General features: G+C 44.0%; 2 protein-coding genes across 3 annotated transcripts in view; both read right to left on the bottom strand.

Moving 5' to 3' along the window:
* The window catches only part of Slc35e3 (solute carrier family 35 member E3), a 29,456-nt gene extending 26,153 nt beyond the window's left edge, over positions 1-3,303 (bottom strand). Inside the window, exons 1-2 of the mRNA XM_059245795.1 lie at positions 2,860-3,303; positions 1,921-2,031 (exon numbers count right to left, since the gene is read on the bottom strand). Coding sequence (XP_059101778.1) covers positions 1,921-2,031; positions 2,860-3,261 — 513 coding nt within the window. The 5' untranslated portion in view covers positions 3,262-3,303. The remainder of the gene's footprint in view (positions 1-1,920; positions 2,032-2,859) is intronic.
* A 1,881-nt stretch (positions 3,304-5,184) lies between these two features.
* The window catches only part of Nup107 (nucleoporin 107), a 43,266-nt gene continuing 31,025 nt past the window's right edge, over positions 5,185-17,425 (bottom strand). For both annotated transcript variants that reach the window (XM_059245514.1, XM_059245515.1), the window contains 7 exons: positions 16,982-17,094; positions 15,663-15,765; positions 12,688-12,848; positions 11,621-11,746; positions 10,658-10,771; positions 5,616-5,783; positions 5,185-5,490 (listed from right to left, as the gene is read on the bottom strand). In XM_059245514.1, the coding sequence (XP_059101497.1) occupies positions 5,383-5,490; positions 5,616-5,783; positions 10,658-10,771; positions 11,621-11,746; positions 12,688-12,848; positions 15,663-15,765; positions 16,982-17,094 (893 nt within the window). In that variant the 3' untranslated portion in view covers positions 5,185-5,382. The remainder of the gene's footprint in view (positions 5,491-5,615; positions 5,784-10,657; positions 10,772-11,620; positions 11,747-12,687; positions 12,849-15,662; positions 15,766-16,981; positions 17,095-17,425) is intronic.

Here is a 17,425-nt window from a genome sequence, read left to right as displayed (position 1 = left end):
TAGTTATTGAATGAATACTGTGAATATAATCAATGAATACCACAAATGTAATTAATAGCATGAGTGTAATTTAAAAAAAAAAGAGGCAGATATAATTTTTGTTTAAAAAGGAATCTGTGTGTGTATGTGTGTGTGTGGGGGGATCTACCTATTCTGGCACAGTACTTTTTGCTGTTTATTGGGCCAGAAACCTTTGCCCATTGTTTCTTCAGTCCATTCCTTGATCAACCTCTTTGCAAAACCTCAGGGATACAGAACCTTTTTGACTCTGATCTACAGCAAGCTTGAAAACTTTCGAGGACAAAAAACGGCCACCAAAAAAAAAACGGTGAGCATTGTGAGCTGAAAATTATGTATAAGGAGTAAAAGAAAACTCTAATATTTAACAAGTAGACCAGGTGTGGTAAACATATGCCTGTAATTCTTTCTCAAAAAGTCAAAGGAGAGGTCAGGCACGGTGGCACATGCCTTGAATCCCAGCACCTGGAAGGCAGGCAGAGCTCTGTAAGTTCCAGGTCAGCCAGAGCAAACACAGTCCCTGTCTCAAAACAAAAACAAAAAACAAAAAACTGACTACAACAAAAAAGTACAAAGAGGATTGATGAGATGGCTCAGTGGGTAAAGGTCCCCTGCTGCCAAGCCTGACTACCAAAGTTCGATCCTAGGGGACCCACGTGGTAGGAGAGAAACACTCCGGCCTCTAAAAGTTTGCCCTCTGACCTCTATATGCACACAGTGACAGGCATGTGCATGTACATATGTGTACTCGTGCATACAAACAAAATGAGTGTAAAAATAAAAAGGAAAGAGAGCTGGGGGTGTAACTGAGCGGTGGAGTGCTTGCCTAGTGTGTAAGGTCTTGAGTTCGACCCCCGGGACAAACCACCACCCTAGAAGTCTTAGAAAACAGTAGTAGTAGTTGGTCCAACTGGGTGAGCTTTAGCTCAGTGTACAGTGCTTGCTTAGAATGCAAGGTGGTCGTGGGTCCAATCCTCAGTGCCCGCTCCCAAGGATAGTATTTTCTGTAACACTGTTTTCAGGGGCAATCACTACCATCAAAGAGTTAGGTGCCAGGGTGTAGTACTGAACAAAACATTCCTAACCAGAATTGCCTTCCTTTATCACCCGTGGATACCTGGTAGCATTGGGTTTACATTTTTGGCGTAGATTTCCCCCATGCAGGACACACCCAGAATGTCCCAGACCAAGGTTTTCAGTATAAGAGAGAATACTGTTTTCACTGTTTCCTACCCCCTGTTATTTCTTCCCCCACTATACAGGATACAAAAAACCAGCTTGTTGGGAATTTATGGTAATGAATGGAATCCATGAAAAAAAAAAAAAATCCACGGAAAAAAAACTGAATCCTGGCTACAGGCAAGGGGACTGTGTTTGTACAAGAAGTTAAAAAACCTAGAAAACCACTCTATCTACCTAGGACAAATTATTAAAAGCCAATAAGAGTACTAACGCCAACACTTCTTTTGAGTTTAAAATATTTACATCTGATGTTTTTTTCATGTTCAAAATGTTTGGAAGTATATGAATGTCCTTAAGAAACAGCTTTAAACTTACAGAGTAAATGACAAATATAATCAACAAAACTTATGAAGCAAAGCCTTATTGCTCATTTTCTAAAGGACTTCCCAGGAAAAAAAAAAAAAACCCAAAACAAATTTGTCCCCAAAACTCTGATGCTTAAGCGTGGGTATTGGGCACTTACAAACGGGGCATTTTGGTGAACATCACACACCCAAGTTTTCTCTGTCTCCTCTTCACCAGGAGTTAGACAATTTATCAATTATGCTTTCTTCCCAACAGTTTTGTTTTCTACACTGTATTTTTCTAGACCTTGCGATACAGCTTCAAAATTTACGAAATCTGCTAAAAAGGCACATAAAGAAAAAAAAAATTACCAACCACTTGATAAAGGGATGTGACTAACACACCAAGGGCAGCGAACACCATTCCAAGGGAATGAAACTTCACATCGTAATAAGAATTTAGGATGACACCTACAGTTATAGGGATCTGTGAAGAGAAAGAAGCAAATGCTGTTGAGATTAAATTCAAGAACAGTGTCGTACAAAATTAATCAAAGGCATCACCAGGGAGCACTGAACTGGATGTTTTCTTCGTTTGGGAAAACTGCCAATCCTATGTAAAATGTTGTGAGTCTGCAGACATCCACATACAACTTACATCTGGGGGGAAATAATGAGTCCACGCATTGTGCTTTTAAAGGAAATACGATACGCATTTCCAGGTAAGTAAATGGACCTCCAGTACTTAACACATGCACACACACGTGTAAGAAAAGCATTAGGACCTGAAATACTAAGAACCACTAAGTGCTAACGCTATTTTAATGACTCTTATTTAAAGATACAGACACCCCAGCAGTATGCCGCTGAAGGCATATCCTGAGATATTTTATGCTAAACCATTTCATGGTTATCATACGTGGTTCGATTCCCTGGGGGTAGGAGGACTTTTTTTTCCCCCTTTCCAGGATAAGCTTTCGCAGATATCCTGACACTTGGAACTGTACCATCTAAGGCAGCTTTCCCCGCTCACCAACCACAGCATTTAAAGATTTCCATCACATGGTAGTTCTAAAACCCACAGGAACACACCCTTTTACTAAGAGCCAGCGGAGTGCCAATTTTCCATCCGTCTCCAAAATAAGCCAGACGGTCACTAAATTATAGACTCGTGTGTGGAGTCAGGATGATGGGGACAAGGCCTCGGGGTGCCAGGCTATAAGCAAGGTGCATTCAATTTTCCCGGAGAGCAAGACAACCCAGGTAGGTGGCCCGGGACGCGCTCGCGCACGCAGCAGCAGCTGCAGCTACTCACCAGCGTGAGCTGTATTCTGACGGAGAAGCTCTTTTGGTACCAGAAGGTCTGGATGGCTATGATCACCGGCGTGGTCATGGCCTTGGCCAGCTGATAGGTGCCTATGGTGTTGTTCTGTAGAGAGAGGTTGGTGAAGACCACAAAGCCACAGAAGCTGAGGGCCAGGAGGAGGAGCTTGGAGAGCGGCAGACTTTTGGGGGCAAAGATGTCCAGTTTCTGGCAGATGTATAAGCCCAGCCAGGTGACCACGAAGTGCACCAGGGTCAGGCTCATATTGGGGAAGCCGTGGTGTACGTAGATCCATTTGTTGAGGAACACGATGCAGATGGACACCAGCAAGTTGAACAGGAGCCCCGCGGCGATGCGCCCGTTGCCCCGGACCCGGTCGGCCAGCGATGCCATGATGCCCGCCGGCTGTGGCGGCGGCGGGGCAGCAGCACCCTCGGCCAAACCCGGGCTGTCCAGCGTCCCCGCGGGGCGCCCGGCCGCTCTCCGGCTGCCCGGGCCCTCCACCGCCGCGTGCCGCAGCCGCCCGCCCGCCTCACGGTCCGGCCGGAGACAGGCATGCAACCAGCCAGCTCCCGGGCCGCCGCCCTCGGAGCGGGGACGCCGCCGCTGCTCCTCCCGGCCCCGCCCCTCCGCGCGGCCACGTGATCCTGCTCGCACTTCCGCCGCGCAGGCGCGCTGGGCGCCGAACGCTGCCTGCCCGGTTGCCTAAGTCAGCCCGGAGGAGCCCTTGGCCTCTCTGGGGTGCAGGGGGTGATTAGTATCTGTGGCAGGTCACCCGACTTCCCCGACGACGTCTCTCGAGCTTGGAGACCCGGCGGCGCAGAGTCCCCGCCAAGGTTACACTCCACGGGTGCTGAACAGTTTTAATCCTCTGCAGAGGGGAAAGCATTACTCTGCATACTTTTAATTATCTTTAGAAGTCTAAACATAGGGAAGAGTGGATTGGAGACAGTATAGCCGTCATATACTGAGAATGTAGATTTGAAAATATTTTGGCGTATTTGCCTCGAAAAATTTTAAACCACAGACACTACATCTTTCACCCACAAATTCTTTGTAAACCTAAGAAGCAAGTACATTTTCCTGTATGACCAAGTTATTTGCACTCTTAAGAGGCTTATTAAGAGTAGCAAATATGAAGTCTGACTTCAAAGTTTTGGAGTTGGAGAGGACTTTCAAGTTTTATGTGTATTATTATTTGGAAATAAAAATTTATATTCACTGTGTTTTCTTTTTCTCAACTTTTATTCTTTGTGAATTTCACATCATGCATTCTGATCCCTTTGGTCTGGGATAAAGTCAGAATCAAAGTTCCATTATTACCCACATGCATACTCAGTTCTGCTACAGTTTTTGAACACCATGTAAACCTTTTATCTTAACCAAAAATGTAAAGGGAAGTTGAAAGATTGGACTGATGAACACTCCTCTGCCATTTAGACTGTTCCTATTTTACCATGTTGCTTTTAACTGTGAGCCACCATGTGGTTGCTGGGAATTGAACTCAGGTCCTCTGGAAGAACAGTCAATACTCTTAACTGCTGAGCCATCTCTCCAGCCCCTGTTTTAACTGTGTAGATGTTAATTTTAAAGCTAAACTATCTCAATATAAAGTGCAGATTTTATGACTTTCAACCCTAAATATTTCAGTGTGCATCTCCTAAGGATGAGAGGGCAGGCACTTCCCTACATTGCCACAACTCCAATGATCACACCTAAGAAAACTAGTATTTGTTCAACAATACTACTACATAACCTCTTTCTAGAATAAGAGATTTACTTCTAATCATGTGTATGTGTGTGGGTATGTGCACATAAGTGCAGGTGCTCTTGCCAGAGGGGTCAGATCATCTGAAGATGGAGCTACACCTGATTGTGTTTTCTGCCCATGTGGGTCTAGGCTAATTTTTATTTTTATGTGGATGTTTTGCTTGAATGTATCTCTGTTCATCTTGTGTGTGCCTGGTGCCCACAGAGGCCAAAAGAGGGCATTAGATCTTCTGGAACTGGAATTACAGACAGTTGTGGGCCACCATATGTATGCTGGGAAATAAATCCTGGTCCTCTGGTAGAGCAGCCAGTGCTCTTAACTGCTGAGCCATCTCTCCAGCTCCATTTTAAAATATTCTTGCTAGATTCATCTTAACTTTACTATTCAGAAAAACACTAAATTTTATGATGAGAAATTACTTACCTGGCTTGAAAATTAAGCTATTCTTTATTCTCCATTTTCTTTACATTTTAATATATCAGGGATTTATGATTACAGAAATAAATAATAAAATATTTATTCTATTACATAAGAGAAAACAAGTATTTATAGAACAAAACATTTATTTCGTATAATTTTAATAAAAAATACTTAAAGAAATACTGATATAATACAAAATTCAAAAGCCTAAATTTTACATTTTCCCCCCAGAATGCCAAAGGAAAAAACCCAATAATTACAGATATGTATATCTGATCGCAACCAAGCAACCCTCATGCCACGGGCATCAGAGAGAGGATGAGTTATGACTGAACTTCATATCCGAGTGGGTCAAGCCCCTGGTCTAGAAGCATCAGAGAGGATTCCCTTAACTTCTGCAGAAGTTTCCTTAGTTCTTCCTTAGAAAATACCTGACATTAAAAAATAAAAATTAAAATGCAAGAACTAAAAAAAATGTAAACAGGTATTCACAAATACCATCATGCAAGCATATCAAATTGGTAAAACTTCAAACTGCCAATAGCCTAGAACTCACCAGGTACAGTTTGTGGCGCTCGGAGGACACCATGTCAGCCAGCTGCAGGCACTCCTGATACTGGCCGGTGCTGTGCAGTATGGTGTGAAGCAGGAAGCACAGCATGGGCAGACAGAGCTTTCTTAGCAAGACCATCTGATGGGTTCTTTCAGGGTCTTCCTCAGCATCCTACGGACAGACATCGGGTCATCACGTCAGCAACTTTAAGCGACATACCCTTACAAACAGAAGAGTCAACAACAGCAAGGTATGGTGGCTCACACCTGCCACCCAAACCCCAGCACTTAGGACGTCAAGGCAGGAGGGGAAGTGCACGTCCAGGGCAAGCCTGATCTGTACAGTGTGCTAGGCTGCTACAGAGACCCTGTGTCAAAATATAAAACACCACCACCTCCAAAACCAAAAAGTAAGTCACGTTAGGAACCTATAGATTTAACAATAAATGGAAAATACTTCAGGGGAAAGTTGCATCTCTACTAACATGTACACTTCCTGTTCTTGTTTTCATTTGCTAAGCAGTACAGTATCACAACTGTTTATAAAGCATTTATACTAAATGAGTATAGGTGATCTGAAGAATATTTACAGACCAGGAGGGTGTGTGAGGGTTACATGAAATTATCATGCATGCCACTTTATATAATGAAAGGGAGGAATCTTGTATCTACCAGTTCTTAGAATCAATACTCCAGGCATGTTGAGGGTTGAGGGTTGACTACTGAGTCAAAGCCAGGACAGAAAAACACTAAATTTCTTTTTCTAAAGCTTATTATTCCTATTTAAAAAAAAAAAATGTGTGTGTGCATGTTTGTATGTGTGCGAGTACACATGTGTATGGGTGCAAGCATGAGTGTGTATACAAGTACTGAGGCCAGAGAATAACCTTGGGCATCATCCCCAGGAACACCATCTCCTCTGAGACAGAATCTTTTCTTGGTATGGAGCTCACCACTAGGCTAGACTGCCTGGCTGGTGAGAGCCAGGGCTCCTCCCGTCCTTCCCTCCTCAGTGCCAGGATTATAAGGCTAGCTTCTGGGGATCAAACACAGGACTGAGCCATTGAACGAGCCCTCATCAAGCTAACTTCAACCATAATATTATCTAGTCTATCAAACTTGATTTGGTTTTCTTTTTGGAAATAGGACTTTATGGCCAAAGCCATGAAGATGAACTTTTAAAATATACTAGAGGAGATGGTACGGAAATAAGATGCTGCTGAGTGTGTTTCTAATGCATCTAGACTAACAACTCACAAAAAAGCATCAGGACTGAACAACATAAGAGTAAAAGACAGACAGAAAATAATTACTGTTTATTTCCCTCGACACATGTAGATGTAATTGCAGATATATCTAAGACCTGAGAGGACATACCAACCTGACCGCACACAGTCAGGCCAGCAAGGAATGTCAAAACGGGGAGCAGGACAGAGTAAGGACTTGAAGCTTCTAGGAGAATGAATATTTCTTTGTATAGTTAAAAAAAAAAGGGGGGGGGGGGTTAGGTGGGCGGTGATGGCGCACACCTTTAATCCCAGCACTTGGAAACACAGGCAGGCGAATCTCTGTGAGTTCAAGGCCAGCCAGGGCTACAGAGAAACTTGTCTCAAAACAAAGGAGACACACACACACACACACACACACACACACACACACACACACACACAGAGAAAGAGAGAGAGAGAGAGAGAGAGAGAGAGAGAGAGAGATCGAGAGATCGATCTGAAGACATCTTGCTATAGCAAAAAAGTGTCTCCAAATATGAATGGAATCTTTCTAAAGAATTATCTGGACAGTAAAATACAGAAAAAAAAGTCTTTCTATTCCCACCACATTTTCTTATCACAAATGGGAAAACTAAACTCATTAAAATAATTTTTAAAAGGTACCCAAACACACTAAAATTCCTGAAATAATCCTTAAAACAAGATGTCTCAGAGGAAGAGAACACACAGTGCTGTAGGAGAGGACCCATGATGGGCGGCTTACAGCACTCCGCTCCGGGAGAGCCAAGGCCTCCACCGGCTTGCAGGGACAACTGCACTCAAATGGGCACAGCACCATAAAGACAGAAACACACACACAGCAATTTAAATGAAAACCTTTTTTCCTTTTTAAAGGAAGCACTGGCGTTAACTCAGGGATAGAGCACTTGCCCTGAGTTTAACCCTCAGCAGCGCAGGAGTAAAGCAAGGGGATCCACAGAACGTAGGATGCGGACGGTACCAGAACAGCAGCGGCCCACAAATCCAATCAACAAATTTAGGGCGGGTGCAGGGTGACGGCTGAAATGGTGGCACCCCGGTGGCAGAGGGAGGCAAGAAGACCGTGACAGCAAGACCTGACTGGGCTGCACAGAGGCCCAGTGTGTGTTTGGGGGGATTCCCTTCTTGTGTGAGGCTACTACACTACACTATGGAACGTTTCTCAAGGGCAGACACTGCAGTAATGAAGCAACACAAAGGATGTGGTGGTCCACCACTAACAGCCAACCCAGGCTGGGTCTCCACAGAATCAAGGCCTGACAACCCTTTAACATTGTTTCGAGGTACAGATACATAAAACCAAGTATTAAAATGTATACTTCAAGCCAGGCAGTGGTGGCCCACGCCTTTAATCCCAGCACTCGGGAGGCAGAGCCAGGCGGATCTCTTGTGAGTTCGAGGTCAGCCTGGACTACCAAGTGAGTCCCAGGAAAGGCGCAAAGCTACACAGAGAAACCCTGTCTCAAAAAACCAAAAAAAAAAAAAAAAAAGTATACGTCATATACTTCTTAGCTTTAAAATGGAAGCACTTCTTTCTCAAGATAAGGTGTGGCTATCTCCAGATAGACTTAAAATATAATCTCAGCACCTTGAGACCTTGTTCAGCTTGGGGATTCCATGTAGAGACCCGAAGACTGATTGGCCCACTGTTTCCCGGGCCTTCCCCTGTGTGGGTTAACACAGTCTTTCCCCCTGCACAGTGCCTCTGGCTCCTAGCCTCTTACTTACTGCCTCTAAGCAGCTAGCATGTAGGGATGTGCTGGTATATAAGGACAGCCAGCCACACAGGCAGTGCAGCTGAAACCTGAGCTGTGCTCCAGTCGACAGGTCATGTGCACAGGACATGGAATCGACCTGTGTAAGGGAAGGGTGCAATTTCTAATTCATAGGTTAAGTAACATGGGCCAGCAGGCGTCCTACCAATTTCCTATTCTTAAATATCTAAGTACACTAAACTCAGGATATTTAATACTCGATTATCTGAAGGTTACAGCAAACTCTTCTGGATTAGTTCTGAGGATGTGAAGACTGGGTACTTTTTTTCATTTATATATTTTTAAATGGATTTTAACAATTTATTTTTATTTTATGTGCACTGTGTTTTCCTGCATGTATGTCTGTGTATGTCTGTCAGATCCCCTGGAGCTAGAGTTACAGACAGTTGTGAGCTGCCATGTGGGTGCTGGGAATCAAACCCTGGTCCTCTGGAAGAGCAGCCAGTGCTCTCAACCACTGAACAGCACATTCATTTATATTTTTAAAGAGGGGTGTGTGTGTGTGTGTGTGTGAGTGTGTGTGTGACACATGTGTATGGTTGCCTGAGGAGGCCACAAAAGGGCGTCAGATCCCTGGTGCTGGGTTAGAGGGGTTGAGCCTCCTGACAGGGGCACTGAGGGCCAGGATTGGTCTTCTGCAAGGACAGTGCCCTTAACTGCTGAACCACCTCAGTACTTGTAAAATACTTCGTCATTCGTTGCTTTCCATCTCTCAACAGATTCCAGACTACTTTATGGCTTTAATTATCTAATCTAAATTAACAATTAATCAAAATTATACATCAATATTCTCTTCAAGTTTTGGTATTTTCCAACATTTGGATCTTACTTCTACACAAGCCTGAGTCAGAAGAGAAAGGTTTGGCCTAAGGAACCCACTGAACATTGAAAATTATGCTACGGAGTTTTATTATGAACTTTAGGATTAAGAAGTACTCTGAGGGCTGAGGATTCAGTGATACCGTGCATGCCCTGCATGTGTGAGCCTAGGTTCAATCCTTCATACCACGAACAAACAAACAAAAAGTCAGAAGTGGACCCTAAAAATCCTGTTATCAGTAGCAGCATCAATCAGAGGCCCAAATCTAGCCCCGTTCTTGTCAGAAAAGAGAAGCTAGAGAGGTAGGAAAATGTAGCAACTAAGTTATTAAAGAAAAGTGCTATGGGGGGGCAGAGGAAGACACCAGTGCACACGCCCTGCAGAAACTGAGGAATGTCCAAAATGACACATTAACTATCCAGGGTGCAGGTCCTGGCTCTCTTTAGGATCTGTCTGCAGATGCAAAGCTGAGTTAACCATTCTGTCACGTCTCAGGATCAGGCCTGGCTGAGGTTTGAGTGTGAGATGTCTCCCACAGGTTCCATGTGTTTGAGCACTGGGTCCCTGGAGGGTGGATCTGTTTAGGAATGTTCTGGAAGCTTTAGGGAGGAGGGTAACAGGGTGGGTGAGAGCTTGAGGTTTTATAGCCTGACCACACTTCCTCCTTCCTAACTGCAGACAAACCAGCTGCCTCTCTCTCCTGCTGCCAAAGGCTGTACCCCTCCAAACTGCAAACCCAAACAACCATCCTCTCCTGAGCTGTTTCTTACTAGGCATTTGGTCACACATGAGGAATGTGACGAAATACCATTAGAGCAAACGTTAGGGGGGAAATATTTACAGTGTCCTGAAAAGAAAAAGGTGGGCGTGCCTGTATCTGCAGATGTCCTGAGGTCTAAGAGAACAGGCCACCCTGACAGTAATGAACAGCACGCAAGGAGGCTCAGCCGGGAGGAGGTAAGAAAGGAGAGGAGGTGGATCATTTTCTTACACAACTAAAACCATGGAAAACTATAAATAGACGAGGGTATGCGGATGGCAGAAGTCGTTTCTCTCCACCATTTGAACCCTGGGGATTAAACTCACGTCACCAGGCCTGGTGGCAAGTGCCTTTGCTGGCTGAGCCCCCTCACCGTTTGTTAATATTGATTATTTTTAAAGCTTTACAAAACACATGACTTACCTCTCTGACATCTACCATCCATCCTCCATCAACAAACAACAAGACGTTGTACATTTTCTCCTTCACATCAGCAGTTAGGGCATCTAAATGTCCTTTCCAGATATTATAATCCATCTGCAGAGCAAACAGAGCAGCTATAATGGACTGAGCAACATTCTTCTCATTCATTCATTCATTCATTCATTCACTTTTTTGATTTTTCTGAGACAGGGTTTCTCTGTGTAGCCCTGGCTGTCCTGGCTCTCGCTCTGTAGACCAGGCTGGCCTCAAACTCACAGAGATCCACCTGCCTCCCGAGTGCTGGGATTAAAGGTGTGCACTGCCACCACCCAGCGACAAGAACAGCCTTAAAAGTTGATAATTCAGCCGGGTGGTGGTGGCGCACGCCTTTAATCCCAGCACTTGGGAGGCAGAGGCAGGCGGATCTCTATGAGTTCGAGGCCAGCCTGGGCTACAGAGTGAGTTCCAGGACAGGCTCCAAAGCTACACAGAGAAACCCTGTCTCGAAAAACCAAAAAAAAAAGAGTTGATAATTCAGACATGTATATAAAGAAAAACTATTAATAGCAGATAGATGAAATACTAGAATATTAATTTAGTAAATGAATACTACTGTCTAAAGCCTGCCTGCCTTCCTTCCTTTCTTCTTATTTTGTTTTTCTGAGACAGAATTTCACTATGTGTAGCTCTGGCTGGCCTGGAATTCAGTATATAAACCAGGCTGGCCTTGAACTCACAGAGAACTGCCTGACACTGGCTCCCAAGTCCTGGGTGTAAAGGTGTGCGCCACCATGCCTAGCAGCAAGTCTCAAGATTAATCACCTATGCAAAAGTAAACATGATTCAAAGCAAAGGTGTAACCGGAAAATCCCATTCGAATCACAACATACATGGTAAAGGCCCCTCTAAGTACCGTATTTTTAGGATCAGAGGCTCATCTCAGCCTCACTTTCCTTAACTTACCTCGTATTTCTTTTCTTTGTGTTCAAAAGCCACTTTCTCTGTAAAAGTTGGCTGAGGTATCAACGTAGGTTTTTGTGGAGCCGAATTCATGTGCTTAAACCACTCATTGAATGTTTCATGGGCTTCCTAAAATGCCAAGTGAAATAAATGAAATACACATTTTTACATCTTGATCTTTGTGAGACAAGGTCTTATTCTCTAGACCAGGTTAGTCTGGAACTCACTATACAGCTCAGAATGGCCTCAGATGCATGACAATCCTCCTGCCTCAGTTTCACTTTTATTGCTCAAAAGGCATTTAAAAGTTCTAGTTCTTAGAAATAACTCTGAGTCAAAGCTCGTGAGTGAGCAAACGTTCCTATGAAGTGAGAAACACCGACAAGGCGTCTGGTGTTGTTTCTGGCAGCTCCTCTTAGCCCAGCCCCTCGCTCAGGTGTACCCTGTCACAGGTACTCTGTGAGGGAGGCGTGCGTGCTTATCTTCTTGATCAGCCAACTGGCTTTTTCAGTCAACGACAGTTTTGCTCTAATACACATGGAACACTTTGCCAAGAGCAGCAGCACAAGGCGCGCGCGCTCTCTCTCTCTCTCTCTCTCTCTCTCTCTCTCTCTCTCTCTCTCTCTCTCTCTCTCTCACACACACACACACACACACACACACACACACACACACACACAAATTGGAAAGTTGCAGGCATCACGCTGTCTATTCCTGCCTAGTCAGCAACAGACAGACACGTGCCGATGACAGGTCATGACATCAACCCCTGGAGTAAGTCAGCACTGTGTCACAGGGGACCTGAGGTGAATCCATCACCACTTTTGGAAAAAGTACAGAGAGATGGTTCAGTGGTTAAGAGCATTTGCTGCTCTTCCAGAGGACTCAGTTCCCAGCACCCACATCAGGCAGCTCAGGGATTCAGCTGCCTCTGGTCTCCACAGGCACCTGTATTCACACGCACATACCCACCTGCAGACGTACACACCTACACAGAATTAAAAAGTATACACAGTTCAAGTTCTAAGAGTGGCCCGGGAACACCACAAGACTGTAGTTCTCGGTCTCACCAGATAGGCTCTGATGCACAGGTGCTCCCGGATGGCGTTGTCATCCTCAGCAGGAAGCGGGCTCTCCATGCCTTGCTCCTCCCACTGGTTATAGATTTCTGCGATGGAATCCTGAGGGATTTTCACAAACACTTCTTTTGCAGCTTCATGTTTCTTTGATGCTGTGGAAAAAAAATTCAAAATATACTTCTATGTACTGCTGATCAGACTGGCCTTGAACTTAAGAGATCTGCCTGCCTCTGCTCCCTGAATGCTGGCATTGAAGGCAAGTATCACTATACCTAGTCTGTGTACTGGCATTTTACAGTATCAAATCACTGATTACAAGTTTTATATTTCAGTTCCCATACTTCTCCAAAGGTCTTGGGGAATCTCTAGTGGGCTGGCTCTTTCCCAGTGGAAGGTAACACAAAGTTACTTTCACATACACCTATGTCTTAAAGAAATCACATTTTCCAAAGTCTGAGGCTATGACATCATATGCAAAGCTGATTACTACAGTGAAAATTTACTATTAAATGGGTTTGGTTTCACAATACAAAGCCTGACAGAATAGCTGGCTCTCTCCCTTTTGGTGGGACACAGGTCCTGCTACATAAGCCCCCCCCAGCACTGGGGAAGTCAGTCTTCTCAAGGCCTAACTAGTGATACGGCACAGCCAGAGTTCCGACCTAGAACATCTTTTAAGAACAGCATTAGAGCAAGTTTTATTCTGCTTACGGATCTGGTCAAATATCTTTGATCTGTGCAACTTAGAGTTCAAGTCTACCTGTTAATGTATGTGGGGAAGCACACAGAGCTGCAGCCTCTCAGAGAAACAGAAAACCAGTTATCTGTGTGAGCAAGGAAGGCTTTCTTGGCTGCAGGAACCATTTTTAAGATGAGCTTAAGCAAGGGCCTGTGATTTTCAGATGCAAACCATGTTGGAAAGTCCTAATTTCTTTTCTGTTGTAGTGATAAAACAGTCCAACCGAAGGCAACACAGGGAGAAAGGTCTACTTCAGCTCACAGTTCCAAGTTACAATCCACACGACAGCAGAAGAGTCAAGGCAGAAAAACCTCACAACAGCTGGTTATATCACATCTACAGTCAGGGGCCCAGAGGAACGAATACATGCATCATGTCCACAGTCAGGAGCGCAGAGAAACAAATGCATGCATCACATGCACAGTCAGGGGTGTAGAGAAACGAATGCATGCATCACATCCACAGTCAGGGGTGCAGAGAAACGAATGCATGCATCACATGCACAGTCAGGGGTACAGAGAAATGAATACAAGCATCACATGCACAGATCAGGGGAGCAGAGAAACGAATGCATGCATCACATCCAGTCAGGGGCACAGAAAAATGCATGCATGCATGCATACTCCACTTGCTTGCACTCAGCTCAATTTCTCTATGCCAGTACAGTTCTGGAAGCCCTGCCTAGGGAATGGTGAACTACTTTTGAAAGGTCAACTATGTAACTGCTGGATTTCTGAAGCATTATGTTTGTCTTTTTTTAGTTCCTGTTTCTAGGTTGTCACAAAATTTGGTATCAGGGTTTATAAAACAGTTCTGTTTGTAAGATGCAGTTTATTTTAGGATGTTACTAAATAAGGGATTCCTTAACTATTCATAAAGTAAATTTACTTTGAGACTGAATGACATGAGGAAACCTCTATGAAGAGTATCTAGACAAGATTCCTTGCTCAGTTGTTTGTGCTAGCACATGGCCTGATACCTGGGGTCCAATACTAAGCTCCTCTTCGTGGAAACTCTCAGCCTTTTCCATGCTCATGCAGTGTGGTCCCTTGGTCAACTGTTTCTGTCTGGAGATATACTTCAAAGTTTTGCTAAAGAACTACTGACTTGAGACTGTGGAAGTGGCTCAGTGGTTGGGAGCACTGGCTGCTCCTCTAGAGAATCCAGGTTCAATACCCAGCACCAACAGCAGCTCACAATTGTCTGTATCTGCAGTTTCAGAGGATCCATGGCAACAGGCATGCATGTAGTGCACATATATATGCATGCAGGCAAAATACCCATACACCTAAAATGGAACAAATCTTAAAAAAAAAAAAAAAAAAAAAAAAGAACTACTGACTTGAGAGACCAAGGTAACTTGTGCTTTGTAAGAGTGAGGACCTAGCTGAGGAGATGTCTTAGTAGGTAAAGGTGCTTACTGCGAAGCCCAAAGACCCGAGTTCATCACTGGGACCAACATGGTGGAAGGAAAGAAGTTGTAGGAAGAGTAAGTTGTCCTCTGACCTCCAGACATGTACCATGGCACATACATACTCCCCAGCTCAAAAACAAAATCAACAACTAAACAGATACAGCAAGAACAAGCACCTGTCACCGATGACGGACAAGGGTCAAAGCTGTAACTTTAGTATCACGGACTGAGTATGCTAGAGACAATCAGCAAGGGCCTGTTGATATCAGGCTACTCAGTGTTTACTTGCTTATTTATTTTCTATCACATGTATAAATGCTCTGCCTACATGTATGTATGCATACCATGTATGGACCTGGTACTCAGAGGGGTCAGAAGATCCCCTGGACCTGGAATTATGGATGGTTGTGAGCTGCCACATAGGTGCTGGGAATTGAACTTGTTTCCTCTAAAGAGTAGCAAGCTCTCTTAACTGTGAGCCATCTCTTCAGCCCCAGGAAACAGTTATTGGATGAATGGAAGACTATATAACTGAATGCTATAGAGTCACCTCAGATGGCTTCTCAATGGGTCACCGGATCACTGAGGGCGCACAGGTGGAGGCAACTGATTGTCCAAGACCACCCTGCTCCTGATACTGACATAAGCTCAAAGTCTTCAGCAAGTGCCCCACTTTCCCATTTATTTATGAAATAAGTGGAATGTGCTGCAAAAACAATAGTTAAAAACTCACAGATCTGATGAAACAGTGTAAGAGCAGGACCCACCTAAGAACTCACGGATCTGGTGAAACAGTGTAAGAGCAGGACCCACCTAAGAACTTCCTCATGATGGCGTTGCCCTGCTTCACTGCCTCTGCCCTCTGTGCCGGGTCGAACACCAGCCAGTCAATCACATCCACCTTTATCCGGTCCTCCTACTCATTGGAAGCAGAGAAAATCCATCTGATTTCAAAGCCATTTTACAAAGGAGTAAATGGAATACATTTTTGACACATGACATAAAACTATGAAAGAGGCCGACTTCCCTCAGTTTATTCTACTTAGCAGCTTTCTACTAAATTACTGGAGAAATCTCACTGGCCTACAAATGTGGAATTATTCATTGTATGTCTCGCCAACCTAACTCATCAAATGCAGGATGCAGGAAATAACCCCAGGGGTCACAAACGCTAGGCAAGCACTCCATCACTGAGCCACACTCCCAGCCCCATGCTGATGCCCTTCTGAGATTTTCATCTTTCTTCCTAAAGACAGAAGTCAGCAGCTTTTGAAGCATCCAGCAGAACCCGATGAGCAAAAAGCCAACACTCAGGTCTGCTCTATAAGAGAACCCTTTGTAGATGATTCCTTTACACTGTATGAATATATATCGTGGTGATTGGCTTAATAAAGAAGCTGACTAGCCAATAGTTTGACAGAATAAGGTTTAGGTGGAAAAGCCAGACTAAGGACACTGGGAAAAAGAAGGGTGGAGTCAGAGGAGTGGCCAGTCAGAAGGAGAGAAAGTAGGACATGCAGGAGAGGTAAAAGCCACAAGCCTCAGGGCAGCACATGGATTAATAGAAATGAGTTAATTTAAGTTGTTAGAGCTAGTTAGTAACAAGCCTGAGCTATTGGCCAAGCATTTGTAATTAATAGTAATTCTCTGAGTGGTTATTTGGGAGCAACTGCCAAGACAGAAAAATTCCGTCTATAACCTTTCTTGAACATAATCCATTATTTCAATAAAACCTTAAAATTGTTGCCAATTTTTGTCATTTAAAAGGCCTTGGGGCCGAGAGAGATGGCTCAGTGGTTGATTCCCAGAATCCACATGGTGGCTCACAACTGTCTGTAACTATAGTTCCAAAGGATTCAGCACCCTCTTCTGGCCTCCTTGGACACCAGACATGTACATGAGCACAGACATACAGGCATGCAAAATACCCATGCACATAAAATAAAAATAAATAAATTTTTTTAAAAGAAAAGAAATGTATTAAAAACATTTTTAAAGGCCTTTATCGACATACAGTTTTTAAAAGACAGTCAGAAGCCATTTTAAGGAAGTATTTTAAGGAAGAAGTTCACCAAGGAACAAGAAGAGATTATAAGTTATATGAAACTCTCATCCCCCGTCACCCAAATTACCTCAGTAGTGCCAGTATCCAGGGATGGAGCCACGTCATGGTGACTAAATTCACCATTATCTTTCTTTCGAATATTCTCAACTACAGTTTTTGTTATTGTTGCCACATCCAAATCTAAGGGATTTTTGAAAATGACAAAAACCAAAGAGTAATTATTAATGTGAATATTCTCTAAACAATTACAACAATTTGGTAAATTTGGAACAATTCTTTTTCATATTTTTGGCACTGAGGATTGAACCGATGGCTTTATAGACATTGGAAAAGCACTCTGCCACTCAGTTATGTCCCAGGCCCTAAAACAACTTTGTTTTTTGTTTTTTTTTTGGTTTCTCGAGACAGGGTTTCTCTGTGTAGCTTTGCGCCTTTTCCTGGAACTCACTTGGTAGCCCAGGCTGGCCTCGAACTCACAGAGATCCGCCTGGCTCTGCCTCCCGAGTGCTGG

The sequence above is a fragment of the Peromyscus eremicus genome, chromosome 18 (genome assembly GCF_949786415.1).
Source record: "Peromyscus eremicus chromosome 18, PerEre_H2_v1, whole genome shotgun sequence".
Lineage (NCBI taxonomy): Eukaryota > Metazoa > Chordata > Mammalia > Rodentia > Cricetidae > Peromyscus > Peromyscus eremicus.
This window is presented reverse-complemented; position numbering and strand designations above follow the sequence as displayed.